Below are 25,042 nucleotides of genomic sequence, written 5' to 3'. Positions count from 1 at the left end.
ATTTAGATGAGATGATGGAAATTACTTGTAGTTTAGGATCAATATTATGAAAGGACTGTATTTTCCGTCAGGTTCTGAGAATGTCACACATTAGACAAATTCTTAAGATGTTACACTGACGAATATTAAATAGTAGATCAAATTTGACAACCCCTATTTGAAAAAGATCTCAGTGGTTTTGTTGGTTATTCTGATTTATGAACAATCTGAAACTGATGTGAAAAACATTCACTATTTAACTGATGTATAATCTTTAATCTCAGCTATTCAATAATATTAGAATGATGATAACACATCATGTCGGGTAATTTTGTTTATTTACAAGAAATTTACTTTTTTCTTGAATTTTTTTTAAATTTATCATGTTTATGTTTATACATTTCAGGCCCGGCAAAAATAATCGAACCTCCAAGTAATGTAAAAGTAATCAGCGGTGAAACTGCTCTATTCTTCTGTCGAGTAAATGGAAATCCAACTCCTACAGTAAATTTTCTTCTTGATCGTCAAGTAAGCCGTCCAGCACCTGGTGTAGGAGGGGTTTTAAATATTCCAGATGGAAGCTTATTGCGTTTAACTAAAGTACACCGAGGACAAAACGGTTTACAAGTTCAATGTATAACACGGAATCATGTTGGAGGTGATAGTGCTACAGCCTATTTAACAGTTTATGATACTAATGATCGTAAGTGAATTTTGTGAAAATCTCTACATGCTTTCATATAGTTTTTTTACCCTTGAATACATAATATTTTTCCTACTACTTTTAATACTGATAAATGATAAATTATTCTCTGTAGTTCACGATCAAGTTTCGATAAAACACCATAAGTAATCTTTGGGAAGATTAGGATAATTCATCCTGAAGATTGATTGACATTTGAAAACAACTCTAACTAACACCATTTAATATACGTCATATTCAGTTAGAAATTTACAGGTGAGACCATAATTTATGGATGAACCAAACAGGTATAAGATAACACGTCATGAATTTTGGTTCAAAATTTATTCATCTATTTGGCTAAATAGCGTTCTGACATTTGTAGCTGATATCAGTTTGTGATGAAAATCATAAATCTTATTCCTAACCCTAATCATCAACTGTAAATCATAATTCTGATTCCGAACAGTGCTTTATAATCTTTATTTAGTTCTAGTTATTACGTTGGTCGCTCAAAGGTTGTCCGTAAATCGTAACCTCACTAATTTTCCTTAAAATGTATTAAAAAGGATGTTACATGCTTACTACACTTAGCATTGCTTTTCTCTACGGTTATATGACTAACCTGGTAATGTAACCGGCTAAAAAGTGAAAATTAATAAAATGAATTTCAGTGAGCTGAAGTAACATTCAACTATATACATTCAACCTGAAATGACTTTTTATTTGTAGACATTTAATTATTATCGTGTCGAAGGCATTTTTATTTTATCAAATATGTATATGTATATACTTTCCAAAACATCCGTTATCTTTAATAAAAAATTTTAAAGAAAAGGATTCTCCCTATGAAGAATTTAGTTAGAAATTAGTTTTTATTTATTAGGTTCCAGGGATATATTCAATATAGAGTTTTCGTAACAAACTACTGCTGAAGGAAGAATCAATAAAAACTATTAATCAGTGGACAAATATTTCATCCTAGCTAGGGACACTGGTTATGCTCAATCCCTATCTTGCTAGCAACCGAACCCCAGAACTTCAGATTTCGAAATGTAGATGTTACCTCTAAACCACTGAGTTAAATTTTTAAGGCTGTTGTGACTTGATTGAACTTTTCTAAGTATGTACAGCTTTTCAGGAGTACGTATATTTTGTTTAAATAAGTTTATGAATATTAGTTAGAAATCAATAAACAAATTTAGTATAATACACTACAAATATATCAAATGTAAGACATTTAATCGAAAGGTAGGCTCTCCACATGTTACATTCACATATTTATCGCTTGGACACAGCCTTTTCTCGAGAAGTGTGGGGTTTTCTGTGTGATTCAACATATCTCTGTTGTCAGAATATGTCATCATGGCAATTGATGTATTTTGTAGCTTACAATTTTTCAAACCTGATATCAGATTGTGATCGATGGTTTCATCATACTAAAAAACCCATTAGGTTCATAGATGATGATATCATTCCTGTTTGAAGATTCTGTTTAATGGCGTGCTATATTTTTCGGAGCTGATATTGTTCGCTATCTTAAATCTCTATAACCCCAGGAGACATTAAGAAACAAAGACAAAGCAAAAACAAACGTTGATTTCCTATAGTTTTTAATGGATCTCTAACAGAAGTCCTTTTGTGATATTTAGAATTAATAATTTTTATTTGCTTTAAAAGTTGTCGTGTTTCATAAGCAAGAGAAATAAAAATGTACACATCCACAAAATTAGTATTATTGATATTCAAAAATGTAGTCTGTCAGTTACTGGTCGTTTTTGTAAAATCATGGAACAACAAAAAGCACATGAGTGTTACTTTTTAACAATTCCCAATATAGCAAATTGGTCGAACCCAGAAATGTACGTCATCAGGTGCCCACTCAGCTATTCAAGGCTTAAAGCTCCGGGTTCAACCCCTGCTTAAGTCATAGATGCTCAGTGCTCAAGACTTCCGTACTAGCTGTCTATTGATTCATGGGTTTCATTCGCTTTCTATCTAAGATCAGTGATAAGTGCCAACTATGATATTCAACAGTCTGAACAACACCTTGTAACAAAATTTAATAGTAAGGCAAAATGTCAAGTTAATCGATTAAACATCATTATTCCTAACGTTTATAAGAAATTTGTTAACCTTCATTGATTACTCACCTGAGATTTTTCTAAATCGACTAACTTTCATTATAAAAGAACCTAGTTACTGAGTGATTTCATTTATAAGAATACGCAACGATAGCATGAAAGATGAACCTTCCGATTGTAAGGCAGTGGTGTGGTGTAATTTTCTAACATTAAATTTCACTAACTCCAGAATGACTTTCATTGCTATAAGATTCTATCAGTCAATACTAATTTTGATACAGCACATGTATATTTTATACGTAAACCCTAAATCATTTTTCAAACACATAGGAAGCACTCAATCGCTTTGATAGTATTACACTGAATAATTGAGTTTTTGTAGTGACTAATTTATTCTGAATAAATGAAATTGTAATACTCTTTATCCAACACAATAGTGCTGTTTTAAAAATAAGTGAGGGAAAACAGAACATTGAGAAACATGTTCTCACCTTTCCAGTCAAAGTCTGGACATATCAGTACTTACAAATGACAAAAGATCAATTAATTTTAATCTTTTATAAATAAATAAATTGCCCAGGATAGAGCTGGATGGAGAATGCTGATAAGCGGCCTATGCTTTTCTATGAAGAGTAACAGGTGTAAGTCAGTGTTATAAATAAATACACATATCACTCTTTAAAGTTCAAAAGCCTACTTAGTTACAGAACAATAATAATTGATTTGAATGATGAAATGTTTGATAATCGTTGCTACAGAAATAATCATTCCAACCTTATTCCATTTTGCTAGATTATGCTAATTACAAACTCATTATATATTTAGTACAACAGCATTTATTTAATGGTAAAGTTTTTCCTGTAAACTTTAATTATTACAAATAAAATTTGTAGATGAAACATTTTCAAAAGTCAAACAATTAAGTTTATCTTCAATTAGTATTATTTGTTTGAATCTTCCCATTGATGTTTAGGACTGCAACTGGTCAGTCTCTTATTTGGCATATGTGCATAATGTGCGTATTGCCTCGACATTGCCTTAATTCACAAGCATTATATACAAAGAAGGACATTGGCTAGCAGTGAAACTCAGGACGCTCGTTTCGTCCTATTTGGAACTCGTCAGCTGGATGTGGTTGCATCTGAGTTGTTCAATCTGAGACTCGAATCCAGTACCATTCGCTTCAAACGCTATCGCGTTATCCACTCAGCTACTGAGTCTTGATGGCCACTTGTTTGTGCAATGGAGTGAGGTTTAAATTCAATTAGTATTGCACAAGCAAGTAGCTGATTGGGTAACACGATTACGTTTGAAGCGAAAGGTACTGGATTCGAGTCTCAGATTGAACATCAGCTCTGAGATGCAGGTACATCCAGCTGACGAGTCCCAAATAGGATGAAACGCGCTTCTTGAGTTTCACTGCTAGCCACTATCCATCTTTGCTTGCAAGTAAGTTTATCATTTTTAATATTCAATAAATTAGGAATAATTCAAATCAATAAAACATAATCGTTACAATTAAATGTACCTATGATGAAATAGTACTTCCGAATGAATTACAAATGTAATTTTTATTTTGGACAATCATTAACAGCAAAGTACTCAGTCATATTATTATTCTTACTCTCTTTAATTCATTGTTTTTAAATATGAAAACAGTGACAGATGGTGAAAGAGGGATCAGTATCACGAAAGTCAGGTTACTTGTATTTAACGTTAAGTGATATGAACAGGTACTGTTTATATGCTATTATTGATTTTTACTCGTTTCATACTTGATTGTTTAGGATAAATCACGTGAATGAATGAATACTAGTAATAATTAAGCTTATCTGGAAACATGATTATTATGTTTGATACTGTCTAATAGATATATGTAAAATAATTCCATTTAGATTCATTTGATATTGTTTATTTGAATCTTTCCACTGATGTTTAGAACTGCGATTGATCAGTCTCCTATTTGGCATATGTGCATATTATGCGCATTGCCTCGATATTGCTTCAATTCACAAGCATTATAAGCAAAGATGGGAGAGCGATTGAAAAGCTTGGTAATAAATGTGGTATCCGTATGGAAAGAACAAGCTGAAAGTCCCTACACAGCATTTTATTGGACAGTATTATCGCTAATTTGTTTCTTTTCCCTGTCTTGTATTTTAAGCCTTATTCAGGCCGCACTTTATGTTCTTCATTCTTCCTCATCTGAACGTTCATTGCGTTGCATTGGTTAAGGACCTACCTTTGGTTCTTAATTTTCCCGCTTCATGTTGTCAGACCATTGACGATAAGGTTGCGTTACACCAAACTTAAGGTCACGGAGTGGTTCAGTCTTTCATTGTAAGTCTTTGACTGTTTACGTGGATTGGCTGCTGGAATCCTCGCAGATAGGTATCTGACCTGGTTGTATAAAAAAGTTTGGTAAAGTGATGTACATATTTGCCAAGTTTACTAGCTACTCATTTTGTTATTCACTTAGTATTGTTTGTTTGAATCTTCCCATTGACGTTTAGGACTGCGACTGGTCAGTCTCTTATTTGGTATATGTGCATAATGTGCGTATTGCCTCGATATTGCCTTAATTCACAAGCATTATAAGCAAAGACAGATAATGGCTAGCAGCGGAATCCAGGACGCGCGTTTCGTCCTATTTGGGACTCGTCAGCTGGATGTACCTGCACCAGCTGTCGAGTCCCAGATAGGACGAAACGCGCTTTCTGGATTCTACTGCTAGCCACTATCCTTCTTTGCATATAAGTCTTAGTTTATTAGTTGTAGAGATTATTTTGATGTGAATAGATTTATTGAACATAAACTGATATTAGCCATAAAATCAGTGAAAAGCGGTGACTGGTTAGATATTTCATTTTAGTTTTCTGTTGAGCCATATAACATTGACAATTGATGATTTTTTTTTGAAAATAGGTATTAAATGAACACATATTGTTATGAATCGTTTGTTATTCTTACCATTTAATTCACTGCTTTATTTATACGGTTTCAAGAGAGCCAATTATAAAGCTTTCTTCCTGTCTCAAATTATAATTCTTATTATTAAATAGCCGATAAACATCGATAAAGGTTTGAAAATCCTATCATCAAGATTTAGGCATAGTAAAATTGGTTACCAATAGACGGTCTATCACTGTTCATGTCCAAATTTAGCAGGTTATAAGCTGATACTACCAAAGTTATTATTTATTAAGTTTAGAATTCCTCGGTAAACATTACTTACTTACTTACGCCTGTTACCCCTCGTCGAGGACCATAGGCCGCTCACCAGCATTCTCCATCCAACTCTGTCCTGATCCTTCCTTTCCAGTTCTTTCCAGTTAACATTCATCCTTTTCATATCTGCTTCTGTTTCCCGGTGTAATGTGTTCTTTGGCCTTCCTCTTTTCCACTTCCCTTCAAGATTCCAAGTTAGGGATTGCCTTGTAATGCACATTGGTGATTTCCTTAATGTATGTCCTATCCACTTCCAACGTCTTTTCCTAATTTCCTCTTCAGCTGGAAGCTGGTTTGTCCTCTCCCATAAAACGCTGTTGCTGATAGTATACGGCCAGCTTGGAACCTTTTATTGAAAGTTATTTTGAATTCGTGGAGCTTTTCAGTATCTCGAAGGAAGGCTGTATTGAACCTTTGTAGTGCTGTTTGTCCAGTTGTCCAGTGTTTCTTTAGCTTCAGTCTCACCTTGGCCACAACCAGGTGGTGATCTGAAGCTATGTCAGCTCCTCTCCAGGTTCTCACATCTTCCATTGATCTTCGGAATTTTTTGTTGATACAGATGTGATCTATCTGGTTCTCTGTGGTGTGGTCCGGTGAGATCCATGTAGCCTTGTGTATGCGCTTGTGTGGGAATATTGTGCCGCCCATAACCAATTTGTTGAATGCACATAGGTTTGCAAGTCTCTCCCCATTTTCATTTCTCTCTCCTAGTCCATGTCGTCCAATTATATCTTCATATCCTGAGTTGTCCACTCCAACTTTAGCATTTAGATCTCCCATCAGGATTGTGAGGTCCTTTCGTGAGCACTTCTCTATAATTGATTGCAGCTTTTCATAGAACTGATCTTTATCATCGTCGTTGCTATCATTGGTGGGTGCATAACATTGGATAACGTTCATTGTGATCCCTTGCTTCTTTGTTCTGAATGATGCTTTGATTATCCTGGGTCCATGAGATTCCCATCCCACAAGTGCATTTCGTGCTTCTTTGGACAGCATTAGAGCAACTCCCTGAGTGTGTGGAGCATTTTCCCCTTCGTAACCGGAGTACAGCAGCATCTCTCCTGTACCTAGCCTTTGTTGTCCAGTTTGTGTCCAATGGGTTTCGCTGATTCCGAGTACTGCCAAGTTGTATCTCCTCATTTCCATTGCTATTTGGCTGGTCTTTCCTATCTCCCACATTGTCCGGACGTTCCATGTACCTATAAAGAGTGTTGCTCTGGTTGTTAGAAGGTGCATAGGTCTCGTGACTTCCGAAGAATTTCGGCTTTCATCATGAGACGTCATAATTATTCCTTCAACTCCTAGGTCAGAGTTTAAACGGTAAACATAACTAAGAATTTATCATAGTGATAGATGACAGTTTGTAATGGTTCTTTGATTCTGGATTTCCAGCAGAGTGCTTTGAAATACCAAACTCTAGAAATAATAAACAATACTATCTATTCACTCAAACTGTTGACTACATTATAACATCAATGATAAAATTGAACTCTCACTGGGGACTTTAAAACATGATAGAGCTCACTACTCAGTGATTAATTTGTGTCTATAAACAATTTAAGCTACTTTCATAACACACATTAAAGATAACTATAAGCGCAATATATGGTTTAGATAAGTTTTTTCTCTAACGATTCAAGTTAATCGAAGTATCCATCAAATTTTCATGATGCATACTACCTGACAACACATATTAGAAATATAAAGTCTAAAAAGAATTCACTTTACCTAAATTTGATTAAATAATATTTCATAATTATTCACTTATAATTAATTTTGTTTTCATTATATTTTTCTAAAAATATATCAGTTTATTTAAAATGCATAGGGCGAGACTAATTTATGAACGGACCAATCAGGTATAACACGTCATGGATTTTGGCTCGAAATTTATTCATCTATTGACGTTTTAACTGATGTCAGTTCGTGATGAAAACCCTAAATCTAATTCCTAACTTTAATCATCAACTGTAAATCATAATTCTGATTCCTTAAGGTGCTTTGAAATCCTCATTTAGTTCTAGCTATTAGGTGGATACTCCTAAGATCGCCCTAGCCCCGCTCAAAAGTCGTCTATAAATTATAGTCTCACCATGCATAGACTACTTATTTATGTATTTGAATACATAAATATTGATACAAGGGGGAACCGAATGCATTCACAAGTCATTAGATTTGTGTGCGGGCTGCATGTTGCCCGGGTGCTTATTAAATAATCTCCCTTAAACATATATTTAAAAAAATAATGTACTTTAATCATCAAGTAACTGACTATTTACTGCATAAAATACATTTATTATTGATGACTTAATAGCTTCACCGAAAGAATGCTACTTCAGAATTTATGAAAGAATCTTGTAAATTTACGGACACAACTGTATTATTATTTAGATAATTAAAGGTGGTAACTTTGATTAATCTTTAGAAGATTACGTAACCTGTTTGTAGTGTTTGAAATTTCCAAACACTTTATAACTTAATCTCTTACTATTTTTCAATAGACCACTTTTAACTTATCAAAGCATTTTGAACAAAACCTTCATATAACTTTATTTTAATTTAAAATAATCTGATATATTTATACTTATTGTAGGTATACCTGATGGTTATCCAATTATACATGTACCACCAAAAGCTAGCTCTGCATCTGTTGGTGATGTGGCCAGAATGGATTGTGAAGTATCCGGTCATCCACAGCCTACAGTAATTTGGTTAAAAAATGAAATTCCTATTCAAACAACCGATAAACGTATTACACTTGTTGGTAAGTCGAATTAAATAAATGTAATGAAATAATAATAATTACAGTGATTAATGTACTTGATTGTTCGATTCATTGTGAAAATATCCAAAAAAACAGTATTTTTTAAACAATTTTCATGTTATTCCTAAGTGAACATTCCTAAGATCATGATTAGTTATCCAGGTACTAATATATCTAATATCCAGATGATTTAAAACAGATGAATAACTCATATAGTAATAACAAAGTCTTTCCGCTACTAATTAAGTAAAAAAATTGCAAACATGCTAATTTTTCTTATTTTGTACTTAATGCCGATAATGTAACCCGTATTACAATGTAACAACATACATAACCAAATGGTTTTGCAGTCAGCAATATACATTTAACAGCAGAAATGAATTGATATTAAAATGGTTAAGAAACTGAGTCCTTAATATTCATGACAATTTATTATCGTATGGGACACAATGATAAGGTAAATTGTTACGCTGTTACCCAGACATTTGATGCAAATGTATTATGTTAAGTTTATGAATTATAACTTCTATATAATATGTTGGATTTGACCTAAAACAACTCTATTAAACAATCTGATGACTAAGATGAACTGACCAGTCGCACTCCTAAACATCAATAGGAAGATTCAAACGAACAATACTAAGTGAATCTAATGACTAGAAAAAAATTACCAAGAAAAGGCTTAACACATACCGTTTTAGCAGAATATATCAGTGTATTTTTGTCAAGTTAGAGACTAACTTAATCAACAACCATATATATTCACTCTGTTTTATTCGATCACGAGAAATGAAAGAAAAGCCTTAAATTGTTTTTTCCTAATTTGGAAAAAGTTATGTGTAACTAAGCAAAAATGAATTTATATTCACTAAAAATGTCTCCATAAAACTTAAAAACTTTAGCATAACAACCACTGCTTTTTTATGTTACATTATGAAACTTATTTTAAAATGAAAAAAAAACTAAATTAATGAAATGGTAATGCTTTTAAGATATAGACTTTTATTATTTTATATTCAAGTAAATCATAGAACAGTTTACGACTTAATAAAGCTTAATCACATGGTATAGGATTTTGAAGTTGGATATGTAGGAAAATGTAGAAAAATAATAATAATCACGTAACTTAAACAGATTAGTATAATATTGGGTATAGGGTTGTGGTGATTGTTGAGTCTGACTGAAATCATGTGCCGAATAGTGTCAAACTACAACTGAAAACCTGAAAGCATCGGATTCCCGTCTCGGTTCATTATGAGACTCCCCTGTGACAATGCAGACTTGCAACCACTCACGCAGGAATCAAATCAAGGAACTTTGGTTTCGTACTTGTTTAACCTTCAGAGAAAAGTATGATAAATTTATTCTGTAAAGTAGCCCTAGTTTGATTTTTTTCTATAAGTGACAGATATAAACAACAAACCTGATAAATATCTCATCTCTTCTTGAATAAACTTTTTGAGATGAATATCATTTCGGTTTTACTCTCTTTTTATGCAAGATTCTGTTCGTAACTATATTTTTTTAATAAATAAAACTTCGTCTTGTACCGGTGGCTATATGTTCTAAGAACAAAGTTTCTGATACAATCTTAACTATCATAATGGTCATATGTGTACTTTTTATAATTCAAAATTACGTTTGACCTTCTTTATCGCATTTGAATAATCATTCAATTATTTAGGAAGTCTATATATAGAATATTTAAATACATTCTAACTATTTTACGGGTAATATTCGTGCCTACATAGATAGTCTTTCTATGAGTAATTTTAATAACTTCATCTTGGCTATAATAGCTATAATGTTTCTGTAATCACTGAGTACAACAGAAATTATAGCCATATTTCAACTAATATTTATGTACAGTTATTCATTATATTCAAGGAAATTTAATTTGAAGAGGATCATGAATTGACATAAGTACGATTCAAAAAACTAAAATATTAATAATGCGAATATTGGAAACTTTACTTCATCATCGTGTTTCACTATACTCAGTTAAAAGGGGTTTATTAACGTAATAGTTGAGAGATATCGTAATAAAATTTTGAATAACACATTAATAATCCTGATTCCAGATTATTTTATTAACAGTCATTCTCACTGTCTTAATTTTCCATAGAAAGGAGGTTTAGAACTTTTATGAACAAGATTAGCTATGAGAACATTTCAAGTTCATTAGTATATTCCTGTCTTATTCTGTGTATCATGATCATTTAAAAAAATTTTTTATATACTTTGATACCTGCACATTATTAGCAATCACCCTATGTTCAATGTTCTAATTACTGTCACATTTTCAGGAATATATCTTCTCCTATACTTCCTGATATAATGTTGTTTTAATCGATCAAAGAATTATAGGCTAACTATTTATTACATTCATGCAAATATTAGTGCTAATTTCTATGCTAAGGTTCATTTTTCAATAATATTACTTTAAGAATGAAGGTGTAACTTACATTCACAAAACATTTTAGTAATAGAATCTTTCAAAAACTATAATCATCTATTGATTACGTAAGATTAGGAATTATCTCCATCAGCATTGATTCTGCTTAATTTGGTAAACTTACATATATATCCGACATGGTATTTATTAACATTGATCAGTCAATTAACCTTTTTCAAATAATGTAGGTAGTGTCAAATTGAGTTTTTTTTTTATTTTCATAATAAATCGAAGTTACATAACATCATAAAGAATACAATCCATTTCAAGTACGTATCACTTTCAAAATCAAATGTTAATATCCATTCTCAAACTAATAAAATAAGATTTTTTTTAAAAAAAATTGCAAAACAGAAAATAATTCCCCCTCCCCTAAAATTTTATAACTTCCTTTTCTTTTTTCTTTAAATAGAAAAAAAAGAAAGAAAATAGAAATAGTAACTCAAAAATCTATAAAATAAAATAAAACTGATTTCTCAATATTTTTCAAGGTTACTTGGATAAATCACTTTTTTTATTTTTTTTTAAATTTTATTTTCATGAATAAATACCTCAAAATTCATAGAAAATAAAAAACTATACAAAGAAAAAATTACGTACAAAATGAAGCGGAAGTCAATTTTTTTTTCTCTTTTTTTAAAAAAAAATTTTGCTCTTCATAGTCAAAGTAATTTATATTTTATCTAAAAAGTTCAAATAAAAATCGATTAATAAATAATCTTGAATTTTGATCGTTTTTCGTGTGTTTTTTTTCTTCTAAATTTACGTGTTCTGCTTTTACACATTCAAAAAAAACAATAAACACATTAAGAATACACTTAGTATTGTTTGTTTGAATCTTCCCATTATTGCTTTGGACTACTACCAGTCAGTCTCTTATTGGTATATGTGCATATTGTGCGTATTGCCTCAATATTGCCTCAATTCACAAGCATTATAAGCAAAGATGGATAGTGGCTAGTAGTGGAATCCAGGATGCACGTTTCGTCCTATTCGGGACTCGTCAGCTGGATGTACCTGCATGTCAGAGTTGATGTTCACTCTGAGACTCGAACCCAGTACCTTCGCTTCAAACGCCATCGCGTTATCCACTCGGCCACTGAGTCCTGATAGCTACTTGCTTGTGTAATGGGGTGAAGTTTGAATTCCTTTAGTATTGTTTGCTTGAATCTTCCTATTGATGCTTAGGACTACAACTGGTCATTCTCTTATTGGCATATGTGCATACTGTGCGTATTGCCTCGACTCAGTAGCTGAGTGGATGACGCGATGGTGTTTGAAGCGAAAGGTACTGGGTTCGAGTCTCATAGTGAACAACAACTCTGAGATGCAGATACATTCAGCTGACGAGTCCCAAATAGGACGAAACGCGCGTCCTGGATTCCACTGCTAGCCACTTTCCATCTTTGCTTGTAACACATTACAAATTGATCTAAATATTATTAAATATATTGAGTCTATTAAGTAGATGAATTAGTGAAATTTTAATAGATTTTCTAAAAAAGTTTATTAAGAGGTCATTTGAAAAAAAGTTCTATATTTCAATATCCTGTGTTATGCGTGTTATACTTATATCTCCAATTTTGATCATTTGTGTTTTTGTTTTGTTTTAATAGTTGAATTATGTTAAGAGGAAGTCTAATGCATTATTCTACTTATAGGACTTAATTGAAACTTATACTTAGAACAGTTTGATATCTTTATACTCATCAATACAATCAACAACATTTATAAATCATAGAGCTTATAGTCAAGTTCATCATTATTTCAGTTTTTGCTTTTTTTAACAGAATGTTATTGTATAAAATAATTAATAGACATCATCTTTGGATTCATGTTAGTTACTTACAAAGTATCTACCTACTACTGTGCTATAGAATACTAAGAAATCTATTCGAACATAAATTTTTGCATATACAGCTCACTAATAGTAATTGAATCCAAATGATGTGTAAAAAAACACAGAGATGTACTTTTTAACTTTCATCCTTCTGATAATGTCACTTATTGATATTATAGTCAAACAAAGCATTTGATCAATAACAGTGAAAACAAAATCGAAATTTCATTATTAATTTTACATAAAACAATTAAAAACAGTTTGTTTGAATCTACCACTAAATAAATAAAAAAACGATTGTCATTGGCGAATAAATTAAAATAATTTAATCCACTAAAAGCAATCCACTTTTTTTATCCTCATGCATTGAATTATTTGATTTCGGCTTTTTGAAATGTAATGGAAGTTTGCTTATTTGCTTCAGTTGTGTTTTCTTTTTTCTAAAAAAATACAGCAATTGACATTCCTGAAAAGATATTCAATGATGAACATTTGTTTAACAATGGCTTTCATTGAATTAATGTCACTGTTCCATAAATGTACCTTGGTTTATTGTCTTCTTAAACTATATTTGATAGGATTATTTGAGTAGTCATATAAAGATACAGTTTATCTTGGTCAGAGCAATGATTGAAATAACTGTTTTTCTAACCAAAAATCGATTCAATAACAAGCAAATGAAGAAATTAGAAATCGAAACAACTAATAATATCAGTCAAAATAATTTATAATAACTTTTTAATAAAGATTATTGTATGGGTTTATATCGTTGTTGTAAAAGAAACAGAAGATAGCTAATCAAAAAAGCAACCAGAAGATAGTTATATTCAGACGATTCTGTTTTATACTACTGAAAAACTGATCATTTGAAAACCGAGGTTGTCCTATGGTCTTTTACCTGATAGAGCAGAAAACAACAACCTCGCAAAGAGCAAAATATAGATCAGTTTTTCTCAGAAATAAATATTCATTGGAGTACATAAATAAAAGTGATAATCTATTCAACTTACGTCTGATGTACTTGCACAACCATTCATTTCAACTCACCGATAACTGAATTGTAACCAAGGTTATGTTTATCGAGTCCTAAAAGCTGGTCAGATCTGATCAACCTATTCATTAGGCTGATTGAATAGATCGCGTTCACTATTTTCGGATTTTAGATTATTGTAAGAGATCAACATGAAGTAATGAACTTATGTCAAAAACCATTCGATACTCGTTAGTGTGGTGTTTTTGGACACCTCAAGGAAACAATGTACTCTGTAAAAACAAAAACCTGGGTCAAACACTGGAGATACGTTTTTTTCAAATTTCAAGCCAACACACAAACTTATCTCTACGATTTTCCATAGATTCAACCAGGATGGATTTCAAATATCCCTTGGGGTTTAATTCATGATCTAGATCATTTAATTAGTGGTTATTACGAGAATAATAACAAGTTATCAATGAATTCATTATCAAAACCCTTGGTTCTATTGTTTAGTTTCTCTTTTTAGGTCTGTTATGAATTCCTAATCATATAAACATGAAAATTCATATAAGAAATGATTTCAACACCATAAAAAAGTCACTTTTATCTCCTTATTTCATTAGACATGGAAAATTGGCTTTAGACAGCCATCCATGCTAATAATATGACATAACCAGTATTACATAAGGGTTATTAAAATATAACAAGCATTATATTAATTTCATAATTTAGATTTATGCTAACATTATGCTTATAAATCTTGTCGGCTACAAAATTTCATATTTAACCTCTTTTCTTTTACATATGTTTTCTTACATACCTTTTGTGTATAAAGCATTTTTCATCTTTTAGGAAGCATTTGTACATATTTATGTCTATATAATGTGTATCTATGTATGCAAAGAAAATATGACAAAGAAGCCTGTTTATTATTTAGCTATACATGATTAAGTTTTACCACAGAGATAATTTCTTTTAATGAAAAAAAAATAGTTATGTATAACAAAGTCTCAAAACTTTGCATTTTGCCGACATACGTCACATTCTTTTTCTAATGATTTGTTACATAGATAACAGAAACAATAGATATGGTCTTTCGTCTGAATGTTATATATATATATATATATATATATATATATATATATATATATATATATATATATGCGTCATGAAAATTGTAATTTATAGTGTCTGACGAAGAGTCATGATGACAAAAAATGGGATAGGTGAGAGTGAATTTCTACTCTCATAGCTTCCTGGAGTTTGAAAGTAGCTTTATAATGTTATATCCACCGGTGCCAGTTCATAAAATAGTTTCATCAAAGGATATTCATCTCTACTATATATATATATGCTAAAAGTACAATAAAAATTTACATGGTTTCCATGAAGAACACTTTGTTTACTCTTAACATTTTCACTAAAAATCTGGACCATTTAAACTCACTATTCACAATCTTTTGTTGCTCATTACATATATAAACATTGTTTATAGTTCAATATTTTGATTACACACGATGTAAAAACATATAGAAACACAGATTTTTGTTCAAGTCATCCTTTGAGTAAATATTAACTTTTTCATAGTGAGTCGTATTAGGCTTTTAATGGGAGAATTTAATTGTACATTCCAATCTGTGACGCAATCAAGACAAGCACCATTTGTAGTTAACAGTTTCCCTAGACATTTTTTGTAATAATTTGTATGAAGTTTCATAATATTTAACGTACTTGGAAATGAGTTTACCTTTCATTCATTTTATAAAACAGGATTTCAAAATTCGGCAAATTTATTATTGTTGAGTGCCTTATTTCCCTAAGTAATACTGAATAATGAAGTTAAAACCTTTCAATGTTTATATCCACTTATTGATCAAGTTGTTTTACGACAACTGTGAGATCATTTACTTACAACGCCCTAATATGGGTCAAACGACTATTATGATACATTACAATAATTCAAAAGTTACATTAAGGAAAATCTTATTTTCAGGGAGTTAGGTTAAATTAAGACATATGCGAGCTGCTTTTTAACAAGTCAACTTAGTTTTACAACAGTTATAAAGTCTAATGAAGTATTCCTATTCGAACAAGAAAGGAATATATCATTCCTTTTTTCCATCATACTTCATAATTTGAACTACACTTCAGTTTCACAGAATGCATAACCTGAAATGTAAGTACTAGACATATATCACTAACAGAAGTATGTTTCATGAATATTGTGTAAATAAATTCCAGAATATATATCAACTTAACAATAAATAACATTTATCCAACAAGATGTTTGATCATTGACAAATCGGCTTCACTTCTATAAATAGTGAATTATTCTATCATTCAGATATTCACAAACGTTAAATGACGATAGATGGACGAAATATGTAATACTCTTCTTCTTTTAATATTATGCGATTGCTTTTAACGTTACTATTATGATTTCACTGTTATCGAAACAGCATTTTTTTTGTAATTTTCTTTCATTTTTAAGGGACTGGTTCAATATTATTTGAACATCTATTATTATCAGATGAAGGACACTATGAATGCCTAGTTTCTAATCAAGCTGGATCAGTATTAAGTTCAAAAGCTTATTTGAGAGTTAAAAGTAAGTTCTGTTTCATCAATAATTGTGTAACTTACAAGTAGATAGTAATGTTAACGGTATGTATTCAGTTGAGATGTTATTCATTCACTGACTTGATCACCTTTGAACAAAGAGTAGATATTCTGAACTGTGTTATTTATTCGATGATTTAGTTGATTCCGGTTTTTTGAACCAGCATAATGTACATCATTTTACCTTTATATGTAAAAGGAAAATGTATTTATCTTCACTTTAGCTACTAAGCTTCATTTAATGATATCAGATGTGTGATACGTTGTACTTGCCGCAATGATTTGACGATCAGTAATCCCTAGAACTGTCAACTTTGTTCTCTTGTAGTCATAAATTGACAAGTATTCAGATCAGGCAGAAAGTAGTACACATATTCGGGTGTATCTTAGTTGGAATTCAAATCAAAAGCGAAATAATCTATAAAGTAATCATGATTACGCACAAGCTTCACAGAATCTTTTGACGATTAACATCGTTTAAAATTATTGGTTAACTTAAATATGAAATCAAATAATATTCATAAAAAGAAATAAAGCTTAAAAATGTTCTCTAGTGTCTTCAATCTTAAGTTACTAAGCACCAAGTATTGAGTCAATGATCGTTACGATAGCATTTTACTGATAAGCAATAATCAGTCTAGACTTTAGTATCATGAATTCAATTTATTTAAGCTACTTTCAAGCCTTGAAGTGATTTAGTAGATTGCAACCAAAAAGGGTTTTTTTCCAAAAATTAAAGTGTTGACTGCATTATTTTGAGTGTCTTCAGAAACTATTACTGTTCTAAAATACTATGTGTGTTATGTTCACTGAGTTAGGTAGTTTAATAATGTAAACAACCAATCACAAACATGGGCCCCAAAATAAACAGAATTAACAATTACAAAGTGATTATTACATTTACTTCCACCTGAAGTAAACTCTGATTTTGTTATCCAGAACGATGATGTAAATCATACAGCTAATTTATCTAGTTCACAGATCAATATATTACCAAAAACATCATTATCTCATAGCGCAAATTCATATTCAAATATTGTAATACAGTTTCCAAAATTATTTTTCATTAAAATGGACTGGAAATGAACTAATATTGAAAATTATTTTCAGTTTTTTTCTTTTTGTTGTTACTATGTAATTATCATAGACAAAACATCAACACATTTTACACCTTTATTGAAATACGGTTATTATCATAATAATCACAATGGGATAATAGTTTTATGAAATTAATCTGATTAATATTCATTCAATCCACCCTATGTATATATGTTTGGATAACACTATTCTGTCATACGTTTCAATATGACTTTATTCCCATATAATAAGATATTGACTATAAAATTATTAATTTTTTTTCAATGTTTATTCAAACTACTCACAATTTAACAAATAAACATGGTTACTATGTTTGCTTAATATAATTTTTTTTTCCGGAATGTACTTTTTGTATTTTATTGGTTACAGATACTTATTTTGTACCAAAAATAATTGATAAAATTGATCAAGTTGGAGTACGTTTTGGACATAATGCAAATTTAACTTGTCGTGCAGCAGGAAATCCTACTACAACCACTAGATGGCTTACTGATAGTGAACGACCTATTACAGATTTTACTGAAGGTACTTCAACATTATATCTAGCAGATATTACAGAGCCTGTAAGATATATTTGTGAAGCGAACAATAGTCTTGGGACTGTACAACATCCTGTTAGAATCCAAATAATCGGTAAGTAATTAATGAATTAAAATGTGAACATTCACTGAGAATTTGATAATCTTTAAAAATGATTTTAATATAAGGAAACCAAGTAGGTTGTATGCAGTTAGGTAGGATGTATGACTTTTTTCAAAAACCTAGGATGATCTGAGAACTTAATAATCACTTCACTTCCTTGACTGTAGCTTATAATCGGTAGATAGAAACCAACTCATCCCAAAATATTTGATTATTTGAAAACCATGAATCGAAAACAAAAATATTTTGACAGCACTAAATGGCCATTCTGATTAGATGTCATTTTTTAGTTATAGTAAAATAATAGATGGAAGACTTGAGATAATCACTTTCTCAAAAATGTGACATTCTAAATTCGAAGCACTTGTTGATAACAAAGTTATATTGCCGTACAACCGCTGATGATTTTAATTTTATATGAAGCGAAAATTGTTGCTGGCTGGATCCTCAATTATAAATTATGAGTTCTCATGTTCTTCGTCACAGGGTATTATTCCACTTTCTTCAAATTAATAATTTATTTAATGATCTATTTCGACAGCTGCATCATATTTCAACAACTCCTTAACACTTTGTTGTAAACGTTTGATCAGTTAATCTAGTTACATAGTTGATTAAAATAACAACGTACAAATTAAATTTAGATACAGTCTTATAAACTAACTTTTTATAATTTTATAATCAAGCCCCTTCTATGCAATTTCATTAACTCTTTGATCAACAACAAAGTGAAAGCCAAATTCCTTGATAATCATGTAATTAACTCAATTTATTTAACAGTAAGCCCAGCATATAAAATATGTTCTTTTGTTATTGTTTGACAAGACATATTTTGATGTCATGCTTAAAAGCCAGTAACTAAAATCTGGAAACATGTATAATGCACGTATGTTCAATTTACACACATGAGTGAGAATATGTTTCTTAAAAATGTTTCAAGTAAATTGTCTTCTTACAAAGAAGCTCAATATTTAATCTGCCTAAATCTAGTAATCGTTAGCAGTCTATTGCCGAATACTATTAAAATGTTGTTTGGATCTTCCCATTGATATTTAGGCATGCAGGTACATCCAGCTGACGAGTCACGAGTAGGAAGAAACGTGTCTCCTAGATTCCGCTCTCATCCTTGATCCATCTCTGCTTATAATGCTAATCGAAATGTCTATTTTCATAAGTAGACAACCCCATAGATGTGTATAATTAAGGTCCAGAAATAGACTGCCTGCATGTTGGAATAATAATATAATGAATGGTGATCAGTAATTTACTACATCATTTTAATAAAACAGTTATAAATAAAGAAATGTATGATATATATATATATATATTATCGTTAAGGGGAAAATTGAAGTGTTAATTTCAGGAAGCCTAATATTAAACTAAACTCTATCTAATATGGATAACAACAAAGGAAATTGATTCCAACAGAAAATAAACTTTCTTGTGGGCATTCGACATGAACATGAATAAATGAGGGATCTATAAATTGTTTTTGCAAACACAACTTCAATTTAGAATTTTGAGTGACTTTTTGTGGCTCTCTAATCTGACTTCGATTCGGGTAAACGTATGAATATGCTATGAACATAAATCTTCTATTTATCCACGTATATTACCTATGCTTGCCCCGTTTATGTTATGGTAGTAACAAGAAGCCAAATATAGGTTGCGTCGGATGAGTTCCCTTCAAACATAAACATTATGAATGGAAAACGAGAAAGCGAAGAAAGGCGGAGAAGGAGTGTAAGCCGACTTATTATGACAAAGCGTAACTTATTATTTATAATCACACAAAAACAAATCAAAGACATGTGATGAATGGGGTAAGCGATACACAGATTCATTCACTGACTTTCCAGTGTGCTTGCCTCTCTCATGCATGTGGATTTTGTGAATTATTAAGAATACACTTTCTCAACAACTAACGTTCTGGTTTTTCAGTATTCTCAACTAAATTTATAGTACCACTAGGAGAATCGGCGTACTAAAATACTCAGTTAACGCAGCATCAAATGGCGAGGAATCAACCTGTACAGACAAAAGCTAAAATAAAATCCTAAGAAATTATGATAATGAAAGGTTTGTGGAAATTTAAACTTAATGAATTCAACTTAAAAAGCCATTGAAAATCAGGAAGGACTATAACAACCGTATCGTTCCATAATGGAACCTTACAGAAGTGTTTATCTAATGAAGAAGTCGTTTGACTATATTTAAATTCAAGAAATGTGATACACATTGATCGAGAAAATCTTGTGAATATCTTCAGTTGTGATAATATGGCTACTTAAAGGACACATAATACGGTATGATTTAATTTCAGTCAAACTAAAATTCGTTAACACTGAACTACCTCCCCATATTTTGAAGAGCGAATCAAAAATTTCAAAACTATCACGATATGAATCTGCAAGATATACCTAGGAATGAGTGCAGAGTACAAATTCTAACGAAGTAAATTTAGATACTCCGTTAAAATTATTAATATATTATTTAATATAGATTTCTACCCGAAAAATTTAACGGTAGTTTCCGTCGCTAACTAACGACACTTTATTCGGATCAACCCAGCGTTAGAAAGCTGTATCATTGTATCCTGAGACTTCTCAATAATCCTACCAAAGATCAGTTGTGGGACTCAGTGCTCCCGAGATCAATTCCTAAAATCATAGTGAACAGTGAGAAATGTTAGAAAACAAAAACATTTGTCACTAATAACACTCACAGATGATCTTGTTATACTGCAAACTGATTGGCTTAAGAAACAATTACCACTGTACCAAACATTAATGGTTTTGAACTAACGGAAATAAAGCTAGACAGTAATGTTCTAGTTTTTATATCTGATCCGGTATTGACTACTCACTGATAACATATAACTTTCAACTACTATTGTTAATATCTGTCATACGATCAATGTATATTGATGTCCATTGCCAAATCAGTTAATATCCCAGATCAAATGCTTTAATTAAAATTTCCAATAACAATTCTTTAAACAAATCAATGATTCAACCAAGCCAACTCATTGTTATGAACATAATTATTGTCGTCATCAGTCTTATTCATTTTTCTGATTGTAGATTTCTATAAAAAAATAGTAGAATTGATTCTTTTTTAGTCTTATGAAAAAATGTGGATAATAGGTCATGGTAACAAAAAAAAATAAAAAAAAATTAACAATAACCAAATGACACATAATGTCAAATATCCAAATGTTTTTTTGTTCCAATATCGAAAAACAAAAAAAAAACAAAAAAGCAAAAAAAATTTTTGCCTTGGTTATTGAATCCTATTATTTTATCCAATTCTCTTATTCTTTTTTTTAAAAATAGTTAAGAAAGTGAACATTTTAAAAAAATAAACAGATTAGTTATGGTTAAATTAACTAGATTTTATTGAAAAAAAAATATTTTTTTCGAAAAAAAATAAAAAATTTTTTTTTAACTAAACAGAATAAAACTTAAATTGATTTATTTTAAAGCTTCTATTGTATCTAAGTTTAATTGATTAAATTTCAATTGGGGACATTTGAATAAAAATAAAAAAGAATTTAAAGAGAAAAACATTTAACACCAAAATAGAGAGCCAATGAAAATTAGAAAGTGAATATAGATATTTACCTATGTATATATTTAACAATTACCTACTGTACCTCAACATAAGTTGATTATTAATGTTTTTATATTTGTCTGAGAGTACTAAATGTCATTATTGACATCTTTAATTATAGTGGAGTTTCTATGTAGTTCAGTAAAATTTTGTTTCAGAATAGAAGAAAATCTCTAACTGACTATTTTATATCATGATCACTATTGATTAGGTAATAGCTAGATTGTATCAGACATTTTCTTGTGTCTTAGTGTAAGGCTTATTAAAACACGAAGTTCAGCGAAGGGATCTCTTTTCAACGAATTTATTATCAAGTTGTACAACCGTATATATATGGAAATGTTTTGTTAAAGTACTAAATCCGCGAGGAAATGTGAACACTAATAACCCAGGTTATAATACTAGATTGCGTAATATGAGTAGTAACAATAAATTTAGTGAATATAATAAGATGATTAAAATGAATAGAATGTTTTGGTTACAATAATTAAAGGTCATTAAAGGTCATAGAGGTGTAAAAATAAATAAGGTGATATGATAAGTATTCACGAATAAAATAATGAGAACATATAAAGGGGAAATAGAGTAATAATAATAAATAATAATAATAGAATGATATTAATATTAATATTAAGGCCAAGGTAACGATAATGATAAGACGTACTTCTTTTGTACGCATAGTTCTGGTTTGAGCTCATGGATGGCAAGAGCTTTGGCTATTTTTAGGAGTTTGATACGAAGAAATCTAGGTGAATTTGAATGAATCATATAAACAACCATAAAATCAGACTGTGGATCCGTAGAATGACTACAGTCGATTAGGTGTTCAAGTATAGAACTCCTGCTTTATTTTCACCAAAGTAGTAGTAGTCTATGAAGGAGTGGATTGTTATGGTTAGAAGTTAACTGGACAAAAATCACCTTAAATCGATATACCAATTTTAAGACTGATTTTCTTCCTCATACCCTGTATCTAGGGTTAAAACATTTAGAATATGTAGCAATATAAAAGTGATCAAGTAAATTCTTCTAACTCAAAATAAACTATGCTGTCTGAAATCACTCTAAAACTAATCTTAAAATATACATAGTTTGCAAACATAAATTATTAAAAAATGTCATTCTAAATTGAACAACAATAGTTTTATCATTTGTTAGATCTTTATTGAATTCCTTTTTGCTTCTCCTTCTGTTGTTCATACTTACTATTTTTGGCTTCTTCCGCTTACTGAACTAGACAGTTGACTCAGAAAATTCAGTATGTAATTTATTCATTCTCCAGCTTGTTCTGTGATCAATTATTTCTACTTCTGATCTCACAGATTTTAATGAAAATTAAGCAGTTTTACACATGTATCATTTCTCAGCAATAGTATACTTAAAAACTGTCGACTGAAAAAAAACGTTTTATTATCACTTACTGAAGTTAATGATTGACGTTTAAGTTGATTGTGAATAATTTTATCATAATACTATCAGATATTATCTTTTGATTTATAGTTATCAAAACTGAACATATGGTCAAAACCAGAAATTATTGTTTCATCTTTCCAATGGATATTTGATTAACTATATTTACAAAGCTGATCAACTCTCAACAAACTAAAACCAGCCCACTTCACTTAAAGTTGTATGTTCTTAAACTGAAATCCACTTCCATATTTAACATGTACTTCAGTAAATAATTAAGTTAAACAGCTACAGAAATCATTCTATAAATCTTTATAATTAAAATTACAACTGCATTTTTTCTGTTTAATTTACAGAAGTTCCCCCACCCCCTGTCGATTTAATGTGTTTAGAAAAAGGACCAACATTTGCTTTTCTCCAATGGTCACCAGCTAATATTCAACAAACCACTACGACTACTACACGTACTGTTGATTCATATACAGTATTTTTATATGAAATGGAGAATGGACAAACAATTACAAATAAAAAACAAATAACAGATATTCCGTCAAGACAATTTCACTTACATGGTGCATTACAATATAAATTAACTGATTTAAAACCGTATACAATGTATGTGGTAGAAGTTTGTGCAGTCAATAATTTATTGGGAATGTCTGACCCAAGTAATAAAGTAACTTTTATGACAAAAGAATTACGTAAGTCTTCCTTCTGTTTTTACTTTGTTATTTTCTTTAAATTTTTTCCCCAAATCTCGTTTTAAATAAAATTTCTAAACATGAATTATATTACTTGCCAAGTGATTACGCCATATTGTCTATTTTATTGATAATAAGGATTAATTTTGACCCGAAAATTGTTATTTACCTAGACTATTCTTATCGTGTGGTAGCAAAAGTTGATGGTGCTGTTCGAAATGATAATAAAAACTTTGTATATGCCTTATGATATTGCTTTTTTTTAATATAAATTCGTATAAAAATATGAAAACTATAAATCATAACGTTAGGTTGATCTGTACGTGTATTTCTGATTATTACTAAACTTTAACCACTAGTATTGAGTTAGCTAACCTCACATCTAAATGTGTCTGGAATCCACTTGAATTAAATGGACCTTTTACGAGGATATTATGGGAACTCTATATACATAGTCACTCTTGAGAGATATACCACGTAATGCCGTTATGCCTATCCTCTAGAATCTTTGGAATTGCTGTAATTTATTTTATTTAAATCCATAAATATTGGTACAAGCAGGCACCAGATACATATGCGCCACACGAATCTCATTTGATTTGTGTGAGGTCTGTGATACTGCCTGGGTGCCCAAACCAAAACAGGTGGTTTTCTTATGGAGCCACACCCGGAGCCTTCGACCTAAAGGTCTGATCCACAAGGCAGTGGAACATCGTAAGCAGATGCAGTCCCATGGTAGTCGGTGACCAACGATTGATTCATACCGCATTTGTTCCGTCAAGATCCTGGAGCCCATGTGCACCATTGCTTTGGAATCAGGGTTTGACAACTTCCCTAGGTGAACTTTCCGCGTCCACCAACCCGGTTAAGGCGCCGGGCATTCGCTTTTCGTCCTCTCACTTTCGTAAACAACACCCCTACCACGAGAATGCAGTAAATAGGACTTCCC

General features: G+C 30.9%; 1 protein-coding gene across 1 annotated transcript in view; it reads left to right on the top strand.

Annotated features, from left to right (window-relative positions):
* Positions 1–297: 297 nt before the first annotated feature.
* Smp_130560 (putative cell adhesion molecule) overlaps positions 298–25,042 on the top strand; it is a gene marked incomplete at both ends in the record, with an annotated part of 56,459 nt that continues 31,714 nt past the window's right edge. The window contains 6 exons of the mRNA XM_018789957.1: positions 298–304; positions 386–682; positions 8,570–8,740; positions 16,503–16,619; positions 18,098–18,361; positions 23,749–24,093. Coding sequence (XP_018655348.1) covers positions 298–304; positions 386–682; positions 8,570–8,740; positions 16,503–16,619; positions 18,098–18,361; positions 23,749–24,093 — 1,201 coding nt within the window. The remainder of the gene's footprint in view (positions 305–385; positions 683–8,569; positions 8,741–16,502; positions 16,620–18,097; positions 18,362–23,748; positions 24,094–25,042) is intronic.

This window comes from Schistosoma mansoni, chromosome W (assembly GCF_000237925.1).
Source record: "Schistosoma mansoni strain Puerto Rico chromosome W, complete genome".
NCBI lineage: Eukaryota > Metazoa > Platyhelminthes > Trematoda > Strigeidida > Schistosomatidae > Schistosoma > Schistosoma mansoni.
The sequence above is the reverse complement of the archived record's forward strand: the minus strand, read 5'-3'. Positions and strand labels throughout refer to the sequence as shown.